The sequence below is a fragment of the Octopus bimaculoides genome, chromosome 6 (assembly GCF_046866305.1).
Source record: "Octopus bimaculoides isolate indiv1 chromosome 6, ASM4686630v1, whole genome shotgun sequence".
Classification (NCBI taxonomy): Eukaryota; Metazoa; Mollusca; class Cephalopoda; order Octopoda; family Octopodidae; genus Octopus; species Octopus bimaculoides.
The window spans coordinates 27986501-28009298 of record NC_142933.1 but is presented as its reverse complement, the minus strand read 5'-3'; the positions used below and the strand labels follow the sequence as shown (position 1 = coordinate 28009298).

Below are 22798 nucleotides of genomic sequence, written 5' to 3'. Positions count from 1 at the left end.
TAAGTCTATCAGCCCAAATAATTAAAACAAATGCAATGCTAAGCTATTGGCAGTTTTGTCTATACACTGTTAAAAAATTTTTTTTTGCTTGTAATTCAGCTGGTTTATATTTTACTCAACTATTTGACTGTCTAAAAAAATGTAAAATTTGTCTACACAACCACCACCACTCCCAACTATTGTTTTTAAACATTGTATATATAGCAAAATAGCCCTTTTTGTTTTCATTTGTTTGCTTGGCTATTTTTGTGTTCTAGGAGAAAAAAAATAATGAAACATTGCATTGAACATATATCAGTACAATGGAAGAAAGGATGATGATGAAGGTAATGATAATGACAATGATGGAAGTAGATTGAATTATCAATGAAGATTAATTTTTGATCCTACTTAAAGTATGAATAGAAGTGTTTCATCATAGATGCTGATTTATTACCATGACTTTCTAAAATTTTTATTCTAATAGCAGTTTTTTAAGTAAAAAAAAAAAACTATATAAAAAATTAGATTAACTGAATATAACACTGGTTTTGACACCAGATGCAAATGAAATTAAAACTAAGAAAAAAAAACGAAGTTTGTTTTTAAAAAGAAAAACTGAAAGGTGCAGAAATATAAATGAATGAATTGTAGACAATATTAAGCATAAAAACAATAAACAGGGCAGCTGTATTTTTCTATTTTCAAATATCAGGTATAATTCTGAATGGTGGCCAGCTAGGGAAAAGATTATAGTCATCATCATATTTAAACATAGTCATTAGCAAAATATAATTTCGCTTGGTGGTTTATAGCAAGTGGAAGAACAATACTTAAAAACAACAACAATACTTAAAAACTGCAATTCTTAAGGCAGAAGATTGTCACAACCTGTACCCTTCATTCTGTTCGATGTTTTATTTTCTGATGCTTAGAAGGGTCTATCCAAACCAAAATAATAGCTATACTAACTACCTAAAATTATAGGATATAGTATTTGGCCTCAGAGCTTTCCCAGCTCCAAACCTCTGTGGTTAATATTCATTGTCCCACCACTGGAGAAAATGTACAGATCCTCACAACAAATCCTTATTCCTGCCAATAAAATAGGTCTACAAGTCATTTAAATTAATAATTATATCCTCTTAACCCTGCCTCTATTTTTCTCAGTCCATCATTAACATTGGATTTACCAAATGACCTATAACTTTACCTTCATTTCTGTAATCACAAAGTCAGGAAAGAGAAAGGCATTCCTAAAGCAGGAACCTGGCCCAAATACTTGCAAAGAGTGAACTATTTAAGTCACCAACAACTAAGTGATGTCTCACCAAAAATAGGGTATCTGCAGACAATTACCCTTTATGGACTGAACTGAAACTGCACCATAACTAAACTAACTCTGGCCTACACCAGCTTCACTATTGTATTCATTATCTATAAATTTCCATAGTTTTCCTTCTCTTTTACCAATCCAACATAGGAAGCAGCAATACTACAACTAGTATCAACAACAACACCTTCTTCCACAATCTAACTGAATCACTGAAAACAACAATTTAACTTGAAGCTTATGCATATCAGCAACTAGTCCTGAAAAAAAATTCATGTCTTAAGTTTCTCTCTCAGCATATTACAACTGATACCTACATATGGTCCTTGTGGGTTTTACTGATGGTAGATGCTCTCTATCCTTTCATACTCCTTGTTCAACAACTTCTCATAGGGATATTTCCAAAACCTCTTTTATTTTTACCCATATCATTGTTTGTATAACTACTTAACTTCTGACAAGATGGGCAAGAGTTCACTTTCTAGTAACAGCGATTAGATGGTTCCAGCCATACACACATCTTGGTATGAATATAAAACAGACTAATACTGCAGAGATGTTATTGCACACAACATAATGTACAGATATACAACATATACTATAACAGTCTCAAAAGTAATCCCTAGTTTGGATAAGGAAATCGAAGGAAAACAGTTAATAGTTGATAATTAACCAATTGTAAACATCAATTAAGTCATTAATTGACCAGTATCCAATGTATCCTTATTTAATCAATATCTAATTTAAATATTGACAGTACCTCATGTTTTCAGAGAAACAATTGCAACGTGGGACAGTTTCAATGGGATAAGAGTTAATTGGCTCAAAGTTTCAAGCTAAGAAATAAGAGGATTACAATAATTTTTGTTCATTTATTGTTTGTAATGGGTAAAAATTGTTTAAAGGGTAAAAGGGATCAGAAAACCTAGAGTGTTGCAAATCCTTCACAAGATTACTACTCTGTCATGATCTGAGCAGGGAGATTCTCAAATGCGGCACATTCCAAAAGATGTATAACTGAACAGATTACAAGGCATTTATTTCGGAAATGGCTTACTCACTCGATGAGGATCCTTTGCTGCCATATCGGTTGCCTACACAGATGGTAAAGTGGACAGATATGAATTCCATAAGACAAGACCATAGAACTGGCTTTCAGACAGTACATTGTTGGAATAACAGCATACAAAAAAAATCATTCATAAACAAAACAGAGAAAAAGCGCAAGAGTAAGTCTTGTGATATTGGAAAATTCCCTGTAATAGAGAGTTTAACAAATTGAAAGCATTATAAGCAGCTGAGTATAGCAAATAGCTAAGAATATTTTTCTCCAAGAAAGAGAATTGTTTCTTCCAAGCTCATTCCATATTACTTCTTTTAGCCACAAGTATACCAAAAATACCCAAACTCATTATTCCAGTAAGTTTTACCAAACTTTAAAGGTCATTTATGACGACTTTTGCAGTGCTCTCATCAAACAGCATAAGTTGAACTGTAAGTCTAATTTGAAAGTATTCCAAAGTCATGAAGCCCACATAATATTAGTGATTCATTTCATTTACATAATGATGATGTAAAAATATGATTAATAAATATTAATACACCATTAAAATAATACATCTAAGAATCTCTTAACTGACAATTATTCCTCACACATCTTTTTCAAAACAAGTTTCAGCGAATTCACATGAGACCATGTAAAAAAAAATGTTGATTATCTTATAGAAAAGAAAATGTAAGATATAACAAACATCATTAATGAGAAATGTAGTCCAAACCTTGTGCATAGGAAACTACTGATGTAACACTAGAAGCTATGCGGAAAAATAATAGGGTATAGTATTTGGCCTCAGAGCTTTCCCAGCTCCAAACCTCTGTGGTTAATATTCATTGTCCCACCACTGGAGAAAATGTACAGATCCTCACAACAAATCCTTATTCCTGCCAATAAAATAGGTCTACAAGTCATTTAAATTAATAATTATATCCTCTTAACCCTGCCTCTATTTTTCTCAGTCCATCATTAACTGCAACTACACTAAAATTCAAAACTCTTATAGCTGGAAAGCATCTTGAATTTTATGCAATACTACAAATTTCATTCTGACAACTAATAATCTACAAGTGAATATCTCTCACAAATGAACTTTACCAATAACTTGAAAACACAATTATTTTCAGTAACAGCAAAAATATTTTGGTAAACATTAAAATTAAAGTCTATTTAATAAATTATACAGAAACTGATCTAAAATGCCCAAATCAGTTGACAAGTTATGTAACAATGTTGTAATTTAATTGCACTTTCCAACTATCTGGAAATATTAGCTACAATACATCATAAGGACAACTATTTTATCTAATGCCAAATAAATAAGGAGCAATTAATTAATCTGGAATTTTACTTTTTATTTGACACATTAAGGTTTAATGGGATAACAATATTTATATCTACAATTTATAAACCAACTAGCAACTTTATGAAGATCTACTAACCAACAATCTATAAACAGAGATTATAAATTAACCAGTGTCTCATATCCGATACAGGCTTGTTTCTTACCAATCCACTGTATATCACAAGAGCAATGAGAGTAAGAGAATTGTTCCTTAATGAGATTACCAAGAATTTGTACATTGCACTAAGACTGAATTAGTAACAAGACTTATTTACCATTTTTGAAGACAATCCAAGCTTATTTGGATTCCCAAAAATATAGAAACAAAAGGACCCACAATATTCCTTAGACTAGAATATAACATGAACAAGTGTATCTCAATAAATTCCCTGAACATTTTATTCATTTACCTGCAAACCACAACTAATCACAAGCAGAAATTAAAAGTTCTTCTGACAATTTTTGAAGGATGACAACAAAAATCAATCCATTCAGTTTATTCTTTACAGAGAACAATCAGAAGCTATGGAGGTAATGTCATTTTATAGTTACAACCAGCTTAGTTTATAAAAAACATTTTTATTGTGTATTTCACCTTATTTAGGTTGCAATACTATCATCTGGAATGAAACTGAGGAATTGCAACACAAGCATGCACAAATGAATTTTGTCTTTTACACTGCACAGAACAGATCAGTTTTTAAGAAATAGAAATAAAATACTTGTATTTTTCAGGATAGTTAAAGCAGAATTCCTAGTAGATAAATTCTGATATTTCACTCAAATTGGAATAGATAGGAAGCACCAATAAAAAAAGATTTAAATCATGAACACATTTCTCTTTTAAATAATGGATCTTTATCTTTTTTTTCTTTTTGTCAATTTATAAAGACTGAATTAAAAGGACATAAAAATAAGGAAAAGTTGGCTATAATAGAAATGTGTACACTAAAATAATCCAAGAGTGCATGCATGTGTATGAGAGTGTGAATGCAATATGAGTCTGAAGAAGATATGTTCAGAAACCAAATATGATGAAATTAATATACAAAACAATGTGTAGTTAAAACAAAAAGTGTCAGAAAACAAAGTTAAAATTCTCAAATCTTTTACAAATTTCTAATTATATAACCTGCAACATAAGGAATAAGGAGATTGCCCTGAATTTATATAAATGAAATAAGTCCTGTGAGTATGCACATACTTGCTTCACACAGTGAAAACCCATGACCAAAATTTAGTTATCAGGAATAAGATTGGTTATGGACAGCAATAGGATAGGTTTATAACCAATGAATGCACCACCTGATATTGATTTCATTGTATCTAATTAAAATAGATATACTTATTCACAAGAAAATACCATCTTGCCAGGATGTTTTGTATGTAAATTGACATTGATTTCTCAAAATATCAAATTTGAATAAATGTCAGGCTAATTAGATTTTTATTTTTCAATTTCTAGTGAAAAACAAATTAGTAAGAGGGTTCAATGAAAATTAAAAGCATCAGATCTGGGACAATAATATGTACAATAAAATGTACAGCTAATATAGAGAAAAGAAAATCAAGCCACATATTAAAATATGAATGAATACAGACTAAATATATATATATATATATATATGCACATACACACACATACTTATTCAATCACAAAACAATTTCTGTTTCTGGTAGTCAGGTGTACATAGAAATTTATGATACCTTCATCAGTTGCTTACCGTTATGCATACAACTATAGTAAAGAGAGCAATGATAGGTGGAAACAGTTGAAATAGGAATACTTTCAATTCATTGTGCAAATAACATTGCTTAAATCTTTAAAATCAATATTAAAAGCACAATTTAAAATCATGTTGCCATAAGTTTTCAGTACAGATGATTACCAAAAAAAGAAAAAACAAAAATTCACATATTTGTGGCATTTCCCATATTCTCATAGGAGGAAATCATAAACAAAGTCTCACAGCCTAAGCTTTGGAAATTTGAGCCCCATCAAATATAATTCTTGATCTTGGCTGTCTATGACAATCTACCAAGCCTATCCAATTTCTTCTCCTAAAGGAATGTGGAATCACCAGCATGCACTCTGTGCCTGAGTAAAATGGCTCAAGAGCACATCCTCAGATGCTATTCAAAAGCCCTGAGTAAGGAGAGCTACTGCTGGCACCATAACCAATCACCAACTACAATAAGACAAGTCATTATAAACATCTCTACTCAATGAAGTATACCATCAATTTTGTTTGGAATGAAGCTAAATTCACTGGGAAGCAAAAGGTGGCTATAGAAAGTAATTGAAGTTCCCAGAAACTACCTCCACATCACCAAATGTGGCGCTGATCTCAGAAGCACTCAAGCAGGTCATCCGATAAGAACTCTTGTTTATTGAGAGGGTCATACTAACAAAGTCAATGAGGAGGAAGGTAGATAATGAACTGGTGGAAGAATACCAAAGCAACAAACGGAAAGTAAGGTGTGAGCTCACTGAGATGGGATACAGAGGTTTCACAGGTCAGACTTTTTGTAGGGAGTACAAAGTAATAGGTTTCACAATAGCCAGTAGGCAAAGAGCCATCATGTTATCCACCTAAGCAGCGAAAGTTGCTTCAAAGAGGATGTGAATCAAGAGGTGTCATCATTGAAAGATAGGATGGACTTCACAACTGATGAGGTGTCCAGGTGCATCACAAGTTGATGCATGTAAAAACTACATGATGAGGTCTTCATCACATTCCTGTTAACTGTACTCTAAACACAACATAAAAACAAGATAGAAATACTTTCTGAATATATAATTTACACAAAGCCAAAATTGCCTAATAGGAATTTTACTCTAAGATACTCAGTTGGTCATAAATCTACAACTGTAATGTATTGACATTAGGAGCACATGTAACCGATAGTTAACTGATGAACAGCATTACAATTAAGCTTTGTAAAATGTACTTTAACGAATATTAGGAACAAAATCAAATTCAGATCAGAGCAGTAAAAGATTTTGATTTCAATTCTTTATATTAATTCCTTGAGATTAAAAGAGAATTATCTCACCTATATGTCATGTGGCTTCTCAAGCAAGCAGAAAGAATGGGCTTTAGCTTTTCATTTTTTTTTTTTTATAATGGCTTGGAAATTCAGAATTTTTTTTTTTGTCATTTTATTTCATAAATTTATTTACTCAGCTAAAGAATTGGAAGTATTTAGAAGCAACCTTTATTACAAATTCATTTAGAAGTCCAAGCTATCATGAAAAAAAAAAGTACTTAAAAAATAGTGGTTGCTTACTTGAAAACCTCATACACAACTGGTAAAATACTAAAAAGAGACCAAATTGAAACTAAATAAGAGTTTCTGAAGACTAAAGTTATCAGCAAAATGTGATTTTTTTTACTTCTCTTGGAACAAATAAAAGAAATGCAACCAATTCTCAAAACTAATTTTTAAAAAATTATTTTCATTAATTTATTTTTATTTTCTCTTTGCTTGAAATGGTGTAGTAATTTTCCAAACAAATTAACTTTTATAATTTAAAATTATACTGAAACAAAGCCTGAGAAATAATGCAGTTCACTAAAAAAATAAACTTTTTTTTAAAGAATTTAACAATTGCATTTAGAAAATAGAGTAATATAAAAAAATAGTATACCAAGGGATACGATATTTTCTTGTAAATTTAGTATATTTTAAATCGTTAAAGTAATAAGAAAATCTTCTAAATAAATACACACACACACAAAGCTATTTCAAAAACATCTAAAAAGAGACAGCTATATCCAGATTCTCAGAGTGACTTAAATATTACGAGAAGGGTACATGAAGTTACTTGCTTATAAGCCTAAATATTTTTTGGTTTTTTTTCATCTCAAATTAGTACATGTGTGTGCATCTCTAAGTATGTAATATACATGTTAAGGACGTCATTCAAAATGTTTTATTTAAATGTACGCTAATGGTTATACATTTTACCGTACAGAAGACAAGGTAAGTTATCCAATAACCTGACCCACAGAATAACAAACAAGACATGGAGTAATAACATCAACATTAGCAGAGTTTTACCCAACAATCATGGTTCTGCACTAGTATCTAATCAAGCTTAACTAACTCTTATATCAACTTTAATATTTCCATTCAATGAAATAAAACAGCAATTTTTTTTTCTTGGTACACTCATCATTTTATAGTATTTTCAATGAAGATTTACTCCATGATTAATTATTCATTAGGGATTTTGTAATTAATACACAGACTGCTAAGTTTCAGAAGAATATCGAGCATCAAGAGTATCATAAAACTAAAACTCTTGGGAAAGGCATGAATATCTCATTCCAATTCCCCTCTTCCAACACATTTTCTCTCTCTATGCACCTCTCTGGAAATTACGTTAACTTCAGTCATTGCTCTCATAGTTTTTGTTTCAAAGACCCCCACCACATATCTATCTATATATCTACACACACGCATAATACATATTTGACTTGCTATCAATTATGGAAGATTCTTCTAGAGAAGATTATTTCCTTACAGCCAGATACATCTAACCATTCTTATATTGCCTTGTTCTTTTTAAACTGCTATCCTTTATTTAATGAAATGCTTCATGTTTACAACAATCCTCTAAAATAAAAAATAAAAATTTTTAATTTGAAAAACACAGGATTCAAACCTAACTAAAAATTTTTCCAACTGAGTGTAAACATGTGTCTGTACAAACTTTTACACACTCACACAATACAAATAAATAAGAAATCTCAATGAGTAATCAACATTTTACTTTTTTAAACAGATTTATTCCCACCTCCCTTTTTTTTTTTTTTTGCTATCCATGTCTTCTGACATTCTATAAAGTAACAGAGAATGTTCAATGATTTGCATTCCTTCATTAGTGTCTTGCCTATAACCAAAACAATTCTCTTTTGCTCATAACTCCAAACTGTATATAAACCCCATGAATAAGTGCAGTCATCACTATAAGTAACAAGAGCACTGGTTTGCAAACAAGTGTTTTCTTACTTTGCAGTTCTGAGTTTAAATTTTACTATAGCGCCCCACTAGACTGTCTTTCTCCATATACTCGTGAATTTGAAGCTTTCACTAAAACCCTGACCCCTTAATGGCTTAGGGAACTGACAAACTGTCTTACACAATTCTATAAGAGATTGAAATTAACATCATCCTCGGTTTCTCTTACAAACTGCTATACTTTTTAACTGTATGATACTGTATGAGTAACTGCTGATACTGCAAGCATCAACAGTTCTTAGGTTGCACACCAGTTACTAAAAGCCACAAAACAGTAAATCCATTCTTAATAACTTTATCATTAATAAGTAACTGAAGAGCTTCATTTGATGTATTTAAATCTACATTAATCAAAGCATAAGTTTCACCAAAATAGTTAAACAGTAAAAATACGATTGCTTGGGTTTTCTGATGTTAATGTAGAGTTTCAAAAGTATACAAGTGTATCAAGAAGAAAATTTCAAATCACCGGTTTAGACAAATCCAAGCAGGCCTCAAGGTTTCATACAATAAATCTCAGAAAACATAATAAAACTTAATTTTGCTACAAATATCTGTATCTGCCCTTACTCAGCAAGAAAATAAGTTAAATAAAACCGACTGGTTAAAAGGTTTACAATACTATCATCTCACATGTCTGATGGCAATCAAATGCAACCATACACACACATAATATTGATACATATACAGCATTGATATAAAGTCTCCTCTTTAATGCCTGAAAATACTTTAAATTTGATAGGATGGTCCTATGGCTACACACATTCATTTATCCTTGATCACATCTAAGAGCGGACCATCTGGATGATTGGCAAAGGTCCACTCACCAGCCACCACAACTGTAAGTCTACAAGTTTCAGCATCCATGGCACATCTACTTTTCATTATCCTTACTACAGTGCCCCAGCCTGAAAACCCATTCTAAATCATTTCTCCACAACTCCCTCCTTGCCTATATTTTCCCACAGAACATCATGCTGAACATACATCTACATCAATTTCACCAAGCTAGGAGGACCTACGAATGTCATGAGTGACACTCTTTCTCGGCTAATTAAATTAGAGAAAAAAAGTCCCACTTCCCCTCTAATAACAGAAAAATACCACAAATGCCTAAGACAGAATATTTACATCTTAAATTTCCATATTCCAAAAAATTTTTGAATAGAAACATTGGTATGGAAACACCAATGTTCCCTTACACACACAAACATACACTCAAAGCTTGAAATTTGAGGCTAATGAATAACATTAAAAGATTTTTTTTTTATGCAAATAAAATGTGTCCCTTCCAGGAAAGAAGTTAAATAGTTTGAAGGGTTTTTTAAAATTCTTTTTTCCTTTTTATTTTTCAAATTTTTTTTTATATTTCTTTACAATTTTAAACAGACAAGATCGGGAGAAACCATGTATGTGATGTGAATAAGAAGAAAAGAGTGGCTGTTATAATAACTCAAATGACGTACAACTCAAGGGTTCTGTCCGTAGTTATTTGAAACAGAGGACATCTGACCCAGCTTTGTTAGTAGTTATTATAAGCAAAGTCCAGATAAGGTATACACGGCAAACATTTTATTAACAAAAAGAAAATTCACATTAAAAAAAAATTAAAAACATGAGAATTCAAAAATAATTTTTAAAAATACATAAAATTAATTGAAATATTTAAGATTGTTTTCCAGTAAGCATTATATATAAAACTAATAGTAATTAGAAAACATGTTTTAGAAACTTTGTTCCACATTTTAAACCTTAAAGATCATTTTTTTTTCAATAGCTAAATAAATAAATTAAAAATAGTGCCTTAGTTTTACCAAATAAAATACAAAGATCAGTTAAGAAAATGAATTAGCTTTTATGTCACAGTATTTGTTTTACAACAATCAGGAAGAAAAAAAAGGACTTAAAATAAGAATCTAAACAAAATCAAAATGACTAGACATAAATATTGTAATAACTGACTATTCTAAAACTATGGAAGCATCTAGATAACCACAATTCTAGCTAATATGTCAAGTAAAAGAGGAAAGAAGAGAGTTTGCAACCAACCTTCACGATCTCCTGTTTCAACACTTGTAGTCTGAGTTTCTTTACTGTATGAGACATTCTCTTTTGGAGCAATGGTCGTCTCTGAAACCTTGCAGATGGACAACTTTACCTTCGGCCTAGTGCTACAAACCAAAATAAAACCAATTTATGATGCAAGAAGAGTGACAGAGCAATGTCAGTATTACAATTGCTGTAAGCCATGCAAAAAATTGTTAGACCTTATATCAAAGAAACAAATGATTTGCATTTGTTTTACACTTAAAAAAAAAAGTCACCTCCTGGACAAGATGCTAGTCCATTACCAATCAGTGTTTCATTAAATTCTTGATAATTAATTGCCAAATCTAGGTGGATTAAAGCAAGTAAAATAAATTAACTTGTCTCAAAAACTAAAATGTCTACAATGGATTGAACTAACAACCCATGAATTAGTAGTTCAATAATTGTTTATGCAACTACTTCATTTCTAATTTTGTAAATAGTTAGCTTAATATTTGTTTTGATTTTACAGATGATATAATCCTTAATCATACAATATATTTCCCATTATATATACATATACATATATATATATATATATATATATATATATATATATATACACACATACACTTGCTGTATCTGGAGAAAGGCACAATACTATTTGCCCCACAGATCATCATCCTAGACAAGCGAGATGCCATTAAGATGGCATGCTCTTGAACTTTTGCAAGTCAACATCTGTAGAAAAAAACACAAGCAGGAAGAGAATTCCAGATGGCCAATATTCTGGGAAGAAAAGACTGAGCACAGTAATTAATGTGGAACCTTGGAGGGTTGGACACAACAAGGATGAGGAGAGAAGAGACAAACCTGGAATTATTTTCCTCAAGTAATGGATACGCTTCCAACAATCATAAACTACTATATTCAAGCTAATTTCAAAGTTATTTTACACTAACTGCACTAACTTTCAGAAACTCTTCGTGATATATGTGTAAGGGAATAGTGCTATAAGTTCAAACCATACTCACTTGACATTTGAGTCATTAGCAATAAGGAGTGTACAAGCAACAACATCCTCATCATTGTACATTTGTTTTTCCTAGCTTATATAGGTAGGACAGATCCTTTCCAATACAATCCTACCATTTGTTGCATTCCTTTATCTCCTTTGTGAAGCTCACCACTTGTGTCTGTATATCTCTTGATTTTCCTCATCTACAATTTTCTTCCAGCTGGATATTTAGGTACGGCTTTACCCAACCATTATCATCCATACATATTTCTTATTCATACAATAGTCATCTCTCTTACACATTATATCTAATTCTGTTTATACCCAATTTTTCTCTCAGCTCATCTGTGCCTCATCATCTACGCACATTAACATTACATATCCAGTAAATTTTGCTTGCTTCATTTCTTTCCAACATTCACACATCCTGGGAAGATGGTAATTTAAAATACACATACTACAGAAAAAAAATTAATAACCAAATAAAAACTCACCAAACAACTTCAAATTTTTTTTTTTTTTTTTTGGTACTTAAAGGGAAAAAAACAGTGATCATAACACTTTTGCAAGAGATCTGAGACCAGGAGAAAGAGGAGGGGGAAAAAAGACATTAAACAACATTCATGGGTGAACTTCAGCCTTAGTCTAAATGCCTGCAAGAGATTGATCTCCAATAAAGATACTCAAAAGTGAGGCGGTGAAAAACTGAAAAACGGTTTGCCTCTCAAGAACCAGTATAATCCAGTTAACAAACTTCCAATACAGTTTCTAGTTACTCAATATCAGTAAGAAACCCTAGGTCAGCACAATATGGAAGAAAAAAAATCACCTTCCCCAAAGTGCTGTCCTGTAGGAGTGAAACTAGAACCACCAATGTTACATTATGTCCAAATAATAATCTTTTTTATCTTTCTGAAGCTAAAACAATGAAAAGAAAACTCTTACCTTCCTCCAGAAATTACCACATTTGTTTGTTCAGTGTCCTGTACTGTGGGGCTTATGCTACCACTTCGACCACTATTCTCTAAAAGAAAATTAATACAGAAAATACACCAGATATTAGGCACAGTTTTTGAAAAGGCTGATCAATAATAATAATAATAATAATAATAATAGCAATCCTTTCTACTATAAGCACAAGGCTTGACATTTTGGAGCAGAGGACTAATCAATAACATCAATTCCAGTGCTCAACTGGTATTTACTTTATTGACCCCGAGAGGTGATAAGCAAAGTTGACCTCAATGGAATTTGAACCCAGAAGAGATGCTGTGAAGAATTTTTCCCAGCATGCTAATAATAATGATAATAATGTGTAATTTAGGCACAAGGTTAGCAATTGGGAGGGGGGGGGTTAGTTGATTACATCAATCCCAGTGTTCAACTGGTGCTTATTTTATTGACCTCAAAAGGATGAAAGGCAGAATCAACCACAATGGAATTTGAACTCAGAATGGAAAGGATGAAAAGCTGCAAAGCACTTTACATGGCATGCTAATGAGTGTCAGCTTGCCACCTTAATAATAATAATAATCCCTTCTACCATAGGCACAAGGCCTGAAATTTTGGGTTAAGAGAGTACCTATTTCATCAACCCCCAAAAGGAAGAAAGGCAAAGTCAACCTCAGTGGAATTTGAACTCAGAATATAAATAAGGCTAAAAAAAAAAGATAATTTAAAATATCACTTAAACCAGAGAAACGGAATTACTACCAAAAACATCTTTAAAGAGCTACACAATACATAAAATAGTTTTGGAGAAAAATTTACAATTGGATATTACTTTAGACCAATTAAATTGAACTAAATTGTTAAACAATACAAAACTGAAAAAAAATTATGCATTTATCAAATAAAATTAAAATTTTTCATGTTTGGATAGTTCTGAAAAACAAGAAGAAAAACATTTCTTTCTTCAGAAGATTACATACAAATCAGAAACAATTTTGATAAAGAACACATTGTGTTCTTTCTAATTTTTAGCAGTGCATTTGCCATGCAATAAATGTATTTTTGATTAACAATAACCATGCTTCAGATATTTCCCTTGATTACAGATGGTACCACCTCTGATCAAAGCTGCAATAAATATTTTGAAAGTTATGTGCAACTAATGTTAATAATAAACAAGTGAGAATATAGTGGGAGAAGGGGGGGGGGATACATTTTGCTAAGAAAAAGAAAATAGAATGTCAAAAGGGAAGAACATTTAAATATATATTTTAATAGATTTTCAGCAATTTTTAATGATATATCAAACATCTTTTAAATTGGTTATTAATTGCTTCTTACTCCTGCTTATCTATACTAGATTACAATGAATTTAATGTAGAATTATTTATTTCTTGGTCAGAGAGAACTGATTCTGTGAATAACTAAATACTTTACTGCTGACCCAAATATTTACTAAATCTTTCAAAAAGGGCACTGTTGGTTTGATGTGTTCTTTCATAGCCATAGACTGATCAATACTTTGGTCAGAAACTATAAGAAGCCAATCATATGAAGAGAGAGAGAGACTTCTCTTTGTCATAACATCTTTGCTCTGATTAAAAACAAAAATCACCATTCATATGGTTGTCATTTGTTTACAATCTTCCACGAAATCATGCCTGGCTACTGAGTTAGTTGTTACTCAAAGGACTGGTGGGGAAATATAACCTTACTTAGAAACAAATGAGAGTTGGTGACAACCATAGAAAAATTTACCTTGACAACTTTCATCTGACCTATGCAAGCATGGAAAAGTGGATATCAAAACAATAAAAGAGCAACTTCAAATAATTTCTCTAAAACAAATTTATACTACATATAGGTTCAAGTAGCAAATATGAAACAAGAATGGAATTATCCTCTAATGATAAAAAAATTAAGTGCTTAAGCTTTTAATAAGGATTGGCATCTTTTCAAAATTCCTAACAGTTACATCTCAAATCTGCAGCTTCTAAGAACTGAAAATTCACGATTCTATGTATTCAGATAAGACACAGTACATTGTTTAAAAACAATGTGAATATAACACTATATAGGTGTAGGAGTGGCTGTGTGGTAAGTAGCTTGCTTACCAACCACATGGTTCCAGGTTCAGTCCCACAGCATGGCACCTTGGGCAAGTGTCTTCTACAATAGCCTCGGGCCGACCAAAGCCTTGTGAGTGAATTTGGTAGACGGAAACTGAAAGAAGCCCGTCGTATATAAGTATATGTGTATATATATATATATATATATATATATATATATATATATATGTATGTTTGTGTGTCTGTGCTTGTTTCCCCCCCCCCCTAACATCACTTGACAACCGGCGCTGGTGTGTTTACGTCCCCGTAACTTAGCGGTTCAGCAAAAGAGACCAATAGAATTAGTACTAGGCTTACAAAGAATAAGTTCTGGGGTCGATTTGCTCGACAAAAGGCCATGCTCCAGCATGGCCGCAGTCAAATGACTGAAACAAGTAAAAGAGTAAAATAGTATATGTCATCATTTTATATCTGTTTTTACATGCTTGCATATGTGATAAATGGCTTATAATCAATCAAAAATTGATATATGTTATTTTTCAGACATTTTAACCATAAAATAAAATACCAATTTTAAAAAAAAAGAAAACCAATCATATTTATAAATATAAAGAAATTTTTTTTCAATTGAAACAAAAAAAGTTTGTAAAATGAAAAATATTTTATTTTTCAATTTAATATTCAACTTACCACTTGTTGCAAATTATAACTTTTAACAAAGAAGAAGTTGGATTTCTCCAGCATTTAAAAAGAAAATTCTTGATTTTAATAAGCAAAAGAAAAAAAGCATTTCTCTTTTCTCAAAATGTGAATTTCTGAAGCAGCAAAATAGCCAATAAGATTTATTCAATCTTATTAAAATAGCAATAGACTTTTCATTTGTTTAAGTACCATCAACTTAAAGTCTCTTATAAGTATATATTTACAGGTAATGATCTTAAGACTACTGGTAGTAATTACAAGTCACAGGCAATTAAACAACTATAAAAAAATTCATAAACCTTATATTACTAATTTAACAAGAATTTTAAAAAATAAGATAATATACAAATAATACTTAACATATACAAAAGTTATGTAACTGATTTATAACCCAACTGTTTAGACTCACACATCTCAATGTAAATCAAAATAATTCATTAAAGTGTTTGTCTTAAACTCAACCAGTCATTTTTTTTTCTTCCAAAATGTTGAAAATATTTGAAAATTAATCATTATCTTCAAAGGATTTCTAAAATAAAATTCCCAAACCAGGAATATGGAAACACAATGGAAATCTCACAGGAATGGCTCCAAGATGAAGAAAGTATTTGGTTAGACAGAAAAACATTTTTTAAATGTTCCAAAAAGAATTATATTTAATAACATTAATTATTTTGATAGTTGAAGGCCAATTTTTTGGAAGCAAGGGTTTATCAATTGAATATAACATTTATTGATCCTGAAATACAAAGTCAATCTCATTAAAAGTTGAACTCAGATCAATAAGTTACCAATCTGGTTAAATTAACAGCTAACAAGAGAGCCTCTACACATTGCTCAACCTGTTAGAAAGAGCTACAAAATCTCCCTCAAGTGGCATCTTACCATCTTAAATAAGGAAACATTGGATAATGCAGTCCCAGATATAGCCCTAGTTCTCATTGCTAGCCATTCAACTATGGAGACGTATGGAAGGAAGACCAGTCAAGAGTTTTGGATGAACAAGATCACAACACCAGCATGTTTCACTCTTGTTGTTTTAACTAAATAACATCTGTGCCATACATAAGTGCAGCTTACTTTTATAAACAGCGGGAGCACAGTATAATTAAACACCAGCACTGTGTTTGGTCCAAGTTTAACTCTTGCTTGTTTAATCAAATACAGAAGAACAGCTTACTGCTGTAAACAATGGGGGCACTATAATTAAACAGCAGCACTGTGTTAACTTTTGCTGGTTTAATCAACTAATATAAGTGACACAAACAAGTACATTTTACTGTTGTAAGCAAGGGAGCACTGTATAATTAAAGGTGCTGTCTATTTTACAGTGCTGAATTCTAAGTTCTCTAAAACAAAAAAAAACCTGGAAAGTTCAATGGAAAATACTCAACATCAACCTATCCAACCCACTCTATCAGCTTTGCCATTGGATGTAGTTCCTCATATGCATGTAAGTTGGTGTGCAACAGTCCATTGCCTGCTGAATTTTTCATATTCAGGCTCACACATCTTACAGGAAATTCCATAATTACAGTAAAATAAAAGTGGAAATCCTATTTTGAAAAAATGAAGCAAGCAGAATTATGTACCTTGGCAAGGGAGTACATAACAGTGTGGTAATAAGGTCAATAGCCTAATGTATCCATTTGAGGGCCACTTGTAACCATCTTACTAGATACTCAAGTTCACTATAGACTAACAATTGTAGCAAAAAGAGGGTAGGATTTTGTTAAGAAATTCTAACTCAGAATTTCTAAATCAGAAACTATGAAGGATGTTGTATGCTTTAACCTTTGGAGTGCTGGAAAGAAGCGACTGTGGTTGCTGTACAGTTTATTACATTACACTAAAGTATGTGAGCTGTGTCATCAATGAAATAAATTCTCGTTCCCAAGTGTGGTTCATATTTTTTTATCAATCAGATTCAAGTATTCATTGCTGCCAAATGCATTTTAAAGAGAATATGGACTGGTAATGATAGGAAATGGTGATATATGGAACATACCACGTATTTGCAAATGCAACTTTAGTTAATTTTAAATGGAAGATGACAATGTTATATGGCAAGTCCCAAATTTTAATTTCCTCCTTTCTCCTTCTGACATATTGATAGTATCAACATGGTAGATACCAATCTGAGAGAGGAAAAGATGTTACACTATGGTCATGATCTAACTACTAACCACAATAACTCAGAGACTACCAGCTTCTTGAAAGTGGTTGGGTCCTTCATGGTTGGGTCCTTCATGGAGGAATCTGGTAGGGATGTATCATCCAAGGTCAAGTGAAGGAAAAATTTTCACCAGTCAAATAACATTACAACAACTAAGTTTATCTAACAGTTCTAGGACATCATCAACAACTACAGTAAGTTGATCAAAAGCCACTAATGAGCAGATGGTGCATAAGGCCATCAGGGAGAAGTGTTTTGTGATGGAGAAGGGATACATCACACCCAGCAAGACCCAGGAAAATTGCATCATCTAATCTATTGAACTTTTCATGAGAGGTACAGCATGAAATTCTTGAACAAGAGACTAAGTCTACTAGTCTGAAAAAAATTACTTCAGGCTTTGTGAAAATGGAATTATCAAATAGTTGACTGACATTGACTGCCATTAAGAGATTCTAGGCTATACAATAGTCCACAACATTAGTCTTTTGTTGTATTACATTTAACAAGAGAATAAGGTAATACATACATATCACAGGTTGTAACAGTTATATGGAGTGTTAAAGTATGTTATAAAAACTCAGTTGTCAAAAAACCAGGTTTTCAGTAAAAACCTTCCTTCAGAACATTATTCTAATAAGTGGAAATTTTCATTACACGTGCGCACACACACACACACACACACACATTACTATTAACCCAAGTATTTACCAAATCTATAGTACCAACCAACACCAGGGAATGAGAGCAATAGCTAAATAAAGGATTTTATAATTAGGGAAATCTAACAAGTTTAAAAGGAATGAAGTCATAGTTTTTAAAATAGTATTAACAAAATACCACATAAGGGAGAACAATAATAAAAACACATCTAGCATTGTTTTCTGCACAATAACTTCAGAAATATCAAACTACCATAGCGATTATATGCCAGACAAACAGTGGTAAGGAACCATTGGAAACCATGTACCCTCTGTGTGTGTGTGTGTAAATATAAAGTGTCCCAAAAGTTGTACTAAAATTATATATATATATATATATATATATATATATATATATATATATATATATGAGAGAGAGAGAGAGAGATATACAAAGTTAATTGCAGAATAAAACCATTACGTTTTTTTGGGGGGGGGGCCTAGTCCATATTATTTATATAAGCTTGCTCTCATAATTATAATTTCTTTTTCTGGTGCCTTCGTTGATGTTTGTGTGTGTTCTTTACCCTGAAGAGGGGGTTATCACTAGTTTGTGCTCTATGTTGCTCTAAATACGGTGATATACCCCCGAAATGGCCATAGGTGTTTTGTGTTTGTATTCCGACCTATATTTGTAATCCATTGTAAATGATGTTAAATTATGGATTGACTTTACCGATGGTACCTGCTGGATGTTGGTTTAATGTATCGACTGGTGTGCCTTGATTTCTTGGACTTAAATAACGTCGATGGTGAAATATGGATTTTACCTTGTTACACATTGGATGTTGTGTTATTATGTCGTCCTGTGTATGTTTTACAAAATTGGATTTTACCTGCTAAATTTGCTGTCCTGAGGGAAGTAATGAACTTTCGTACAATTTGAACTTAAACTTCTTTTATTAACCATTAATCTCAATGAATGAACTATTTTACTACGTTTCCATATGTATTATTTTTTTCTTTCTATATTATTTTTTTTCTATATATATATATTTTTTTTTTTTTTTTTATTCCACTATATCTGTACCGGTCTATAATATTTTTAATCAATTTTTTTATCGCAGTTTATTTATTTATGTTATTCTATTATATTTTTAATCGTTTTTATCCTTATGTATAAAATTTTGACTTCCTTTTGCTATTTTGGTTTATGCTGTACTTCCTGTGTGTGGTCATTGGTGGGCTGTAGCTTTTCGAGTCGATGACCTAATGGTTTTATTCTGCAATTAACTTTGTACTTTTGTCTCAACTAGTTTGAGCACTTCTTTTACAGCCTTGTATAAATTCTATTGGTTATCTAATACAAAACTGTTAATATTGAATAATTATATGTATATATATATATATATATATATATATATATATATATATGTATATTTATATATATATGTAGATATATATATGTATATATATATGCAGATATACATATGTATGTGTATATATATGTGTGTGCGTGTATATATATATATATATATATATAGTGAATCCAAAAAAAAGAACAAACAAGAAAAAAAAACAACCCGAGGACGTGGTACAAGTACTGTATTATCAGATGCTCAGGAAAGGAAAGAAAGAGGATTTAATATTTTGAGCCAAGCTCTTCTTCAAAAATAGAGGAAAGTCCAAAGGAAGGGAAGACGTAGGAAGGAAATCACCAACGATACACAAGCGGTTACATTTTGAAATGACCGGAAAGGATTGGGTGACGGAAAAGTTATTTCTAAGATGGGAGACTGCAAGAGGAGATGTGTGTGTGTGTGTGTGTGGAGATATGTTGGGGGGAATATGTGCGTGCGCACAGGTGTGTGTGTGTGGACTTTGTGTCGCTTAATGTCATGGGAAGAATTTGCAGTAGGAATTTTAGGTAGAAGTGGCTCTCTTCTGTGAGTCTCCCTTCACATGTGCATGTGACAATGATCAGTAGAAAGCTGTTTAACTGGTAGTTTGAAATATGTGTGTGTGCATGTATGTATATGTTGTGTGTGTCTGTTTTGTGTGCAGTGTATGCCTGTGTCTGTGTGTGCGTGTGTGTATGTATGTATGTATGAGTGTGTGTTGTGTGTGGGAGGTATGTGTGGGTTCATTTGTGCGTGCGTGTGTGTGCCTGTGTATATATGTGTGTATGTGTGTGCTTGTACATGTGTGTATGAATGAGGGGTTGTGTGGAGGTATATGTGCGTTTTTTTTGCACGTGTATGCACATGCATGTGCATGTAGTTGTATGTGCGTGTATGAGTGTATGTGTGCATGTGGGTGTGTGTATGTGGAGTTGTGAGTGTTAGGTATGTGTGCATGCATGTGTACTTGTAGGTATATATTGTGTGCGCATGTGTATGTATGTGTGCATGTGCACGTGCGCATGCATATGTGCGTATGTCTATGTGTGTAATTGTGAATGTCTGTATGAGTGTGTGTTGTATGGGAGGTACGTGTGCACACATGCGCGAGTGTGTGTATCCTCAATGCATGAACAGGCGGGCAAGGTACTGGAACTGGGTCTCAAAATCCTGGTCGCGGCTGCACAAACGTCAGAAGCGGAGGAACTGAGAGTAGGGGATGGCCCGTTTGGTGTGGAAAGGATGGGAGGAGGAGAAGTTGAGGCAGAGGTGGGAATCTGTCGGTTTGAAGAAGGCAGAGGTGGTGAGAGAGTGGGAGGGGAGGTCAATGGTAAGAGAGATATTAAGGAAGTTAACTGAGGTGTTAGAGATGGTAGAAGTAAATTGGAGAGAGGGGTGGAAGTTAGAGAGGAAAGAGATGAAGTGGTAGAGTAGTTCACAGGAGAGGGAGGTGGCACCTATATAGTTGTCTTATGTAGCAAACGTATAGCTCTGGGGTCGGCCTGGAGAATTGGGAGAATGCTTGGGCCTCAATGTAGCCAACAAATAGGTTGGCGAAATTGTGGCCCATTCTCATTCCCATCGCAACCCCAGACTACTGTTGGTAGGTTTTCTCCAGCGAACATAAAGCAGTTGAGGGTGAGGATGAGCTCTGCCAGATGAAGAAGGGTGGAGGTGCTGGGTGTGGGGTCAGGGTGACGGTCAAGGAAGTATTGGAGGGCTAAGAGACCGTCGTTGTGGGGAATCACTGTGTATAGGGATTTGATGTCCAAGGTGAAGAGGAGGTGTGAAAGGCCAGGAGGGAAGGAAAAGGAATTGAAGAGGCGAAGGGCATGATTAGTGTCGTGTATGTGGGATGGGAGGGGAGCAACTAAAGGGGACAGGATGCGGTCATGGTACTTGGAAATTTTATATATATATATAGAGAGAGAGAGAGAGAGGAGGAGAGAGAGAGAGAGGGAGAGAGAGAGAGAGAGAGAGAGAGAGAGAGAAAGAGAGCTAAACATGTCTGTAAATGTGTGAGGTCTGTGCATAAATACTCAGTTTCATTTATCACTGGCAAGGGTACAAGACAGTTTTGCACAGCCATTTTGGCATTACCTATTTAATGTTGCTGACTAAATTGGCATCAGACATTTTAATATTTCTCTCATTCTCTCCTCACATGCCCTCACTTTCACACTCTATTTGTATGAGCTTATTTATGTGTGCACATGCATGTGTGTGTATTTGATTCCAGTGCCAAAACAGGTTGGATGTCCAGTCAGCCATGCCAAGTCGTCAGCATCCAAACAGCTGTGTCCAAATGCTACATTTTGAAGTGCTAAGGATATGTTTACATTCCTTGTTGGCATTATGAACTGTTGCTCTACACTTTCAAATAATTATGGAATAAAAAATCCCTTAATTGGAAAAAAAACCAGTGAGGGTTGGTGACAAGAAGAGCATCTGCTGTAAAATCCTACCCCTAAGTCCCCATCCCAACCCATGCTAAATTGGAAAAACAGACATCAAACAAGCAATCATCATTTAACATCCCTTTTCCCTGCTGTCATGGATTGGGTGGTTTTGAGAGGATCTGGTGAACCACAAGGCTCTGCCAAGTTTCCTGTTTTCTATATTAAACATAATTTTTGAGCCATATATATATATATATATATATATATATATATACACACACACACACACATATATAACACACATAAACATACACATGATTCTTTAGGCACAAAGCCTTTTCTGTATCCCAGTGGAATATTATGGAAGGTGGAAAGGTAAAACAAAGCTCTGGTAGTATTTCAACTCCAAACAATGAAGGATTTACCACAATAGATTACCACAAAGCATCTAAAGTAGTTTCCTACCACCTGAATCAACTACATTCCCCATTTTCTAGCAAAGGTCTCCCAATGTTATGTGTTACATCAGAAGAAAGTGCTAGAAGGTAAAAAAAATATATATAACAAACTTTGACTTCATTCTCAGTAATAATTAAGAAAAAAAATTTAAATGGTTAAGCATTGTGAGGCCAAGAAAAGTTGTATCTGGTGAGACCAACAGCATGCTAAAGGAGA

The 22798-nt window shown here is 32.9% G+C and overlaps 1 protein-coding gene across 50 annotated transcripts in view; it reads right to left on the bottom strand.

Moving 5' to 3' along the window:
• LOC106869810 (dynein, cytoplasmic 1, intermediate chain 2a) overlaps positions 1-22798 on the bottom strand; it is an 86081-nt gene that overhangs the window by 56490 nt on the left and 6793 nt on the right. For 25 of the 50 annotated variants that reach the window (XM_052968933.2, XM_052968935.2, XM_014915671.3 and 22 more), the window contains 3 exons: positions 12731-12809; positions 10789-10910; positions 2374-2406 (listed from right to left, as the gene is read on the bottom strand). In XM_052968933.2, the coding sequence (XP_052824893.1) occupies positions 2374-2406; positions 10789-10910; positions 12731-12809 (234 nt within the window). The remainder of the gene's footprint in view (positions 1-2373; positions 2407-10788; positions 10911-12730; positions 12810-22798) is intronic. The other 25 variants (XM_052968936.2, XM_014915676.3, XM_089353678.1 and 22 more) reach the window with 1 other exon arrangement.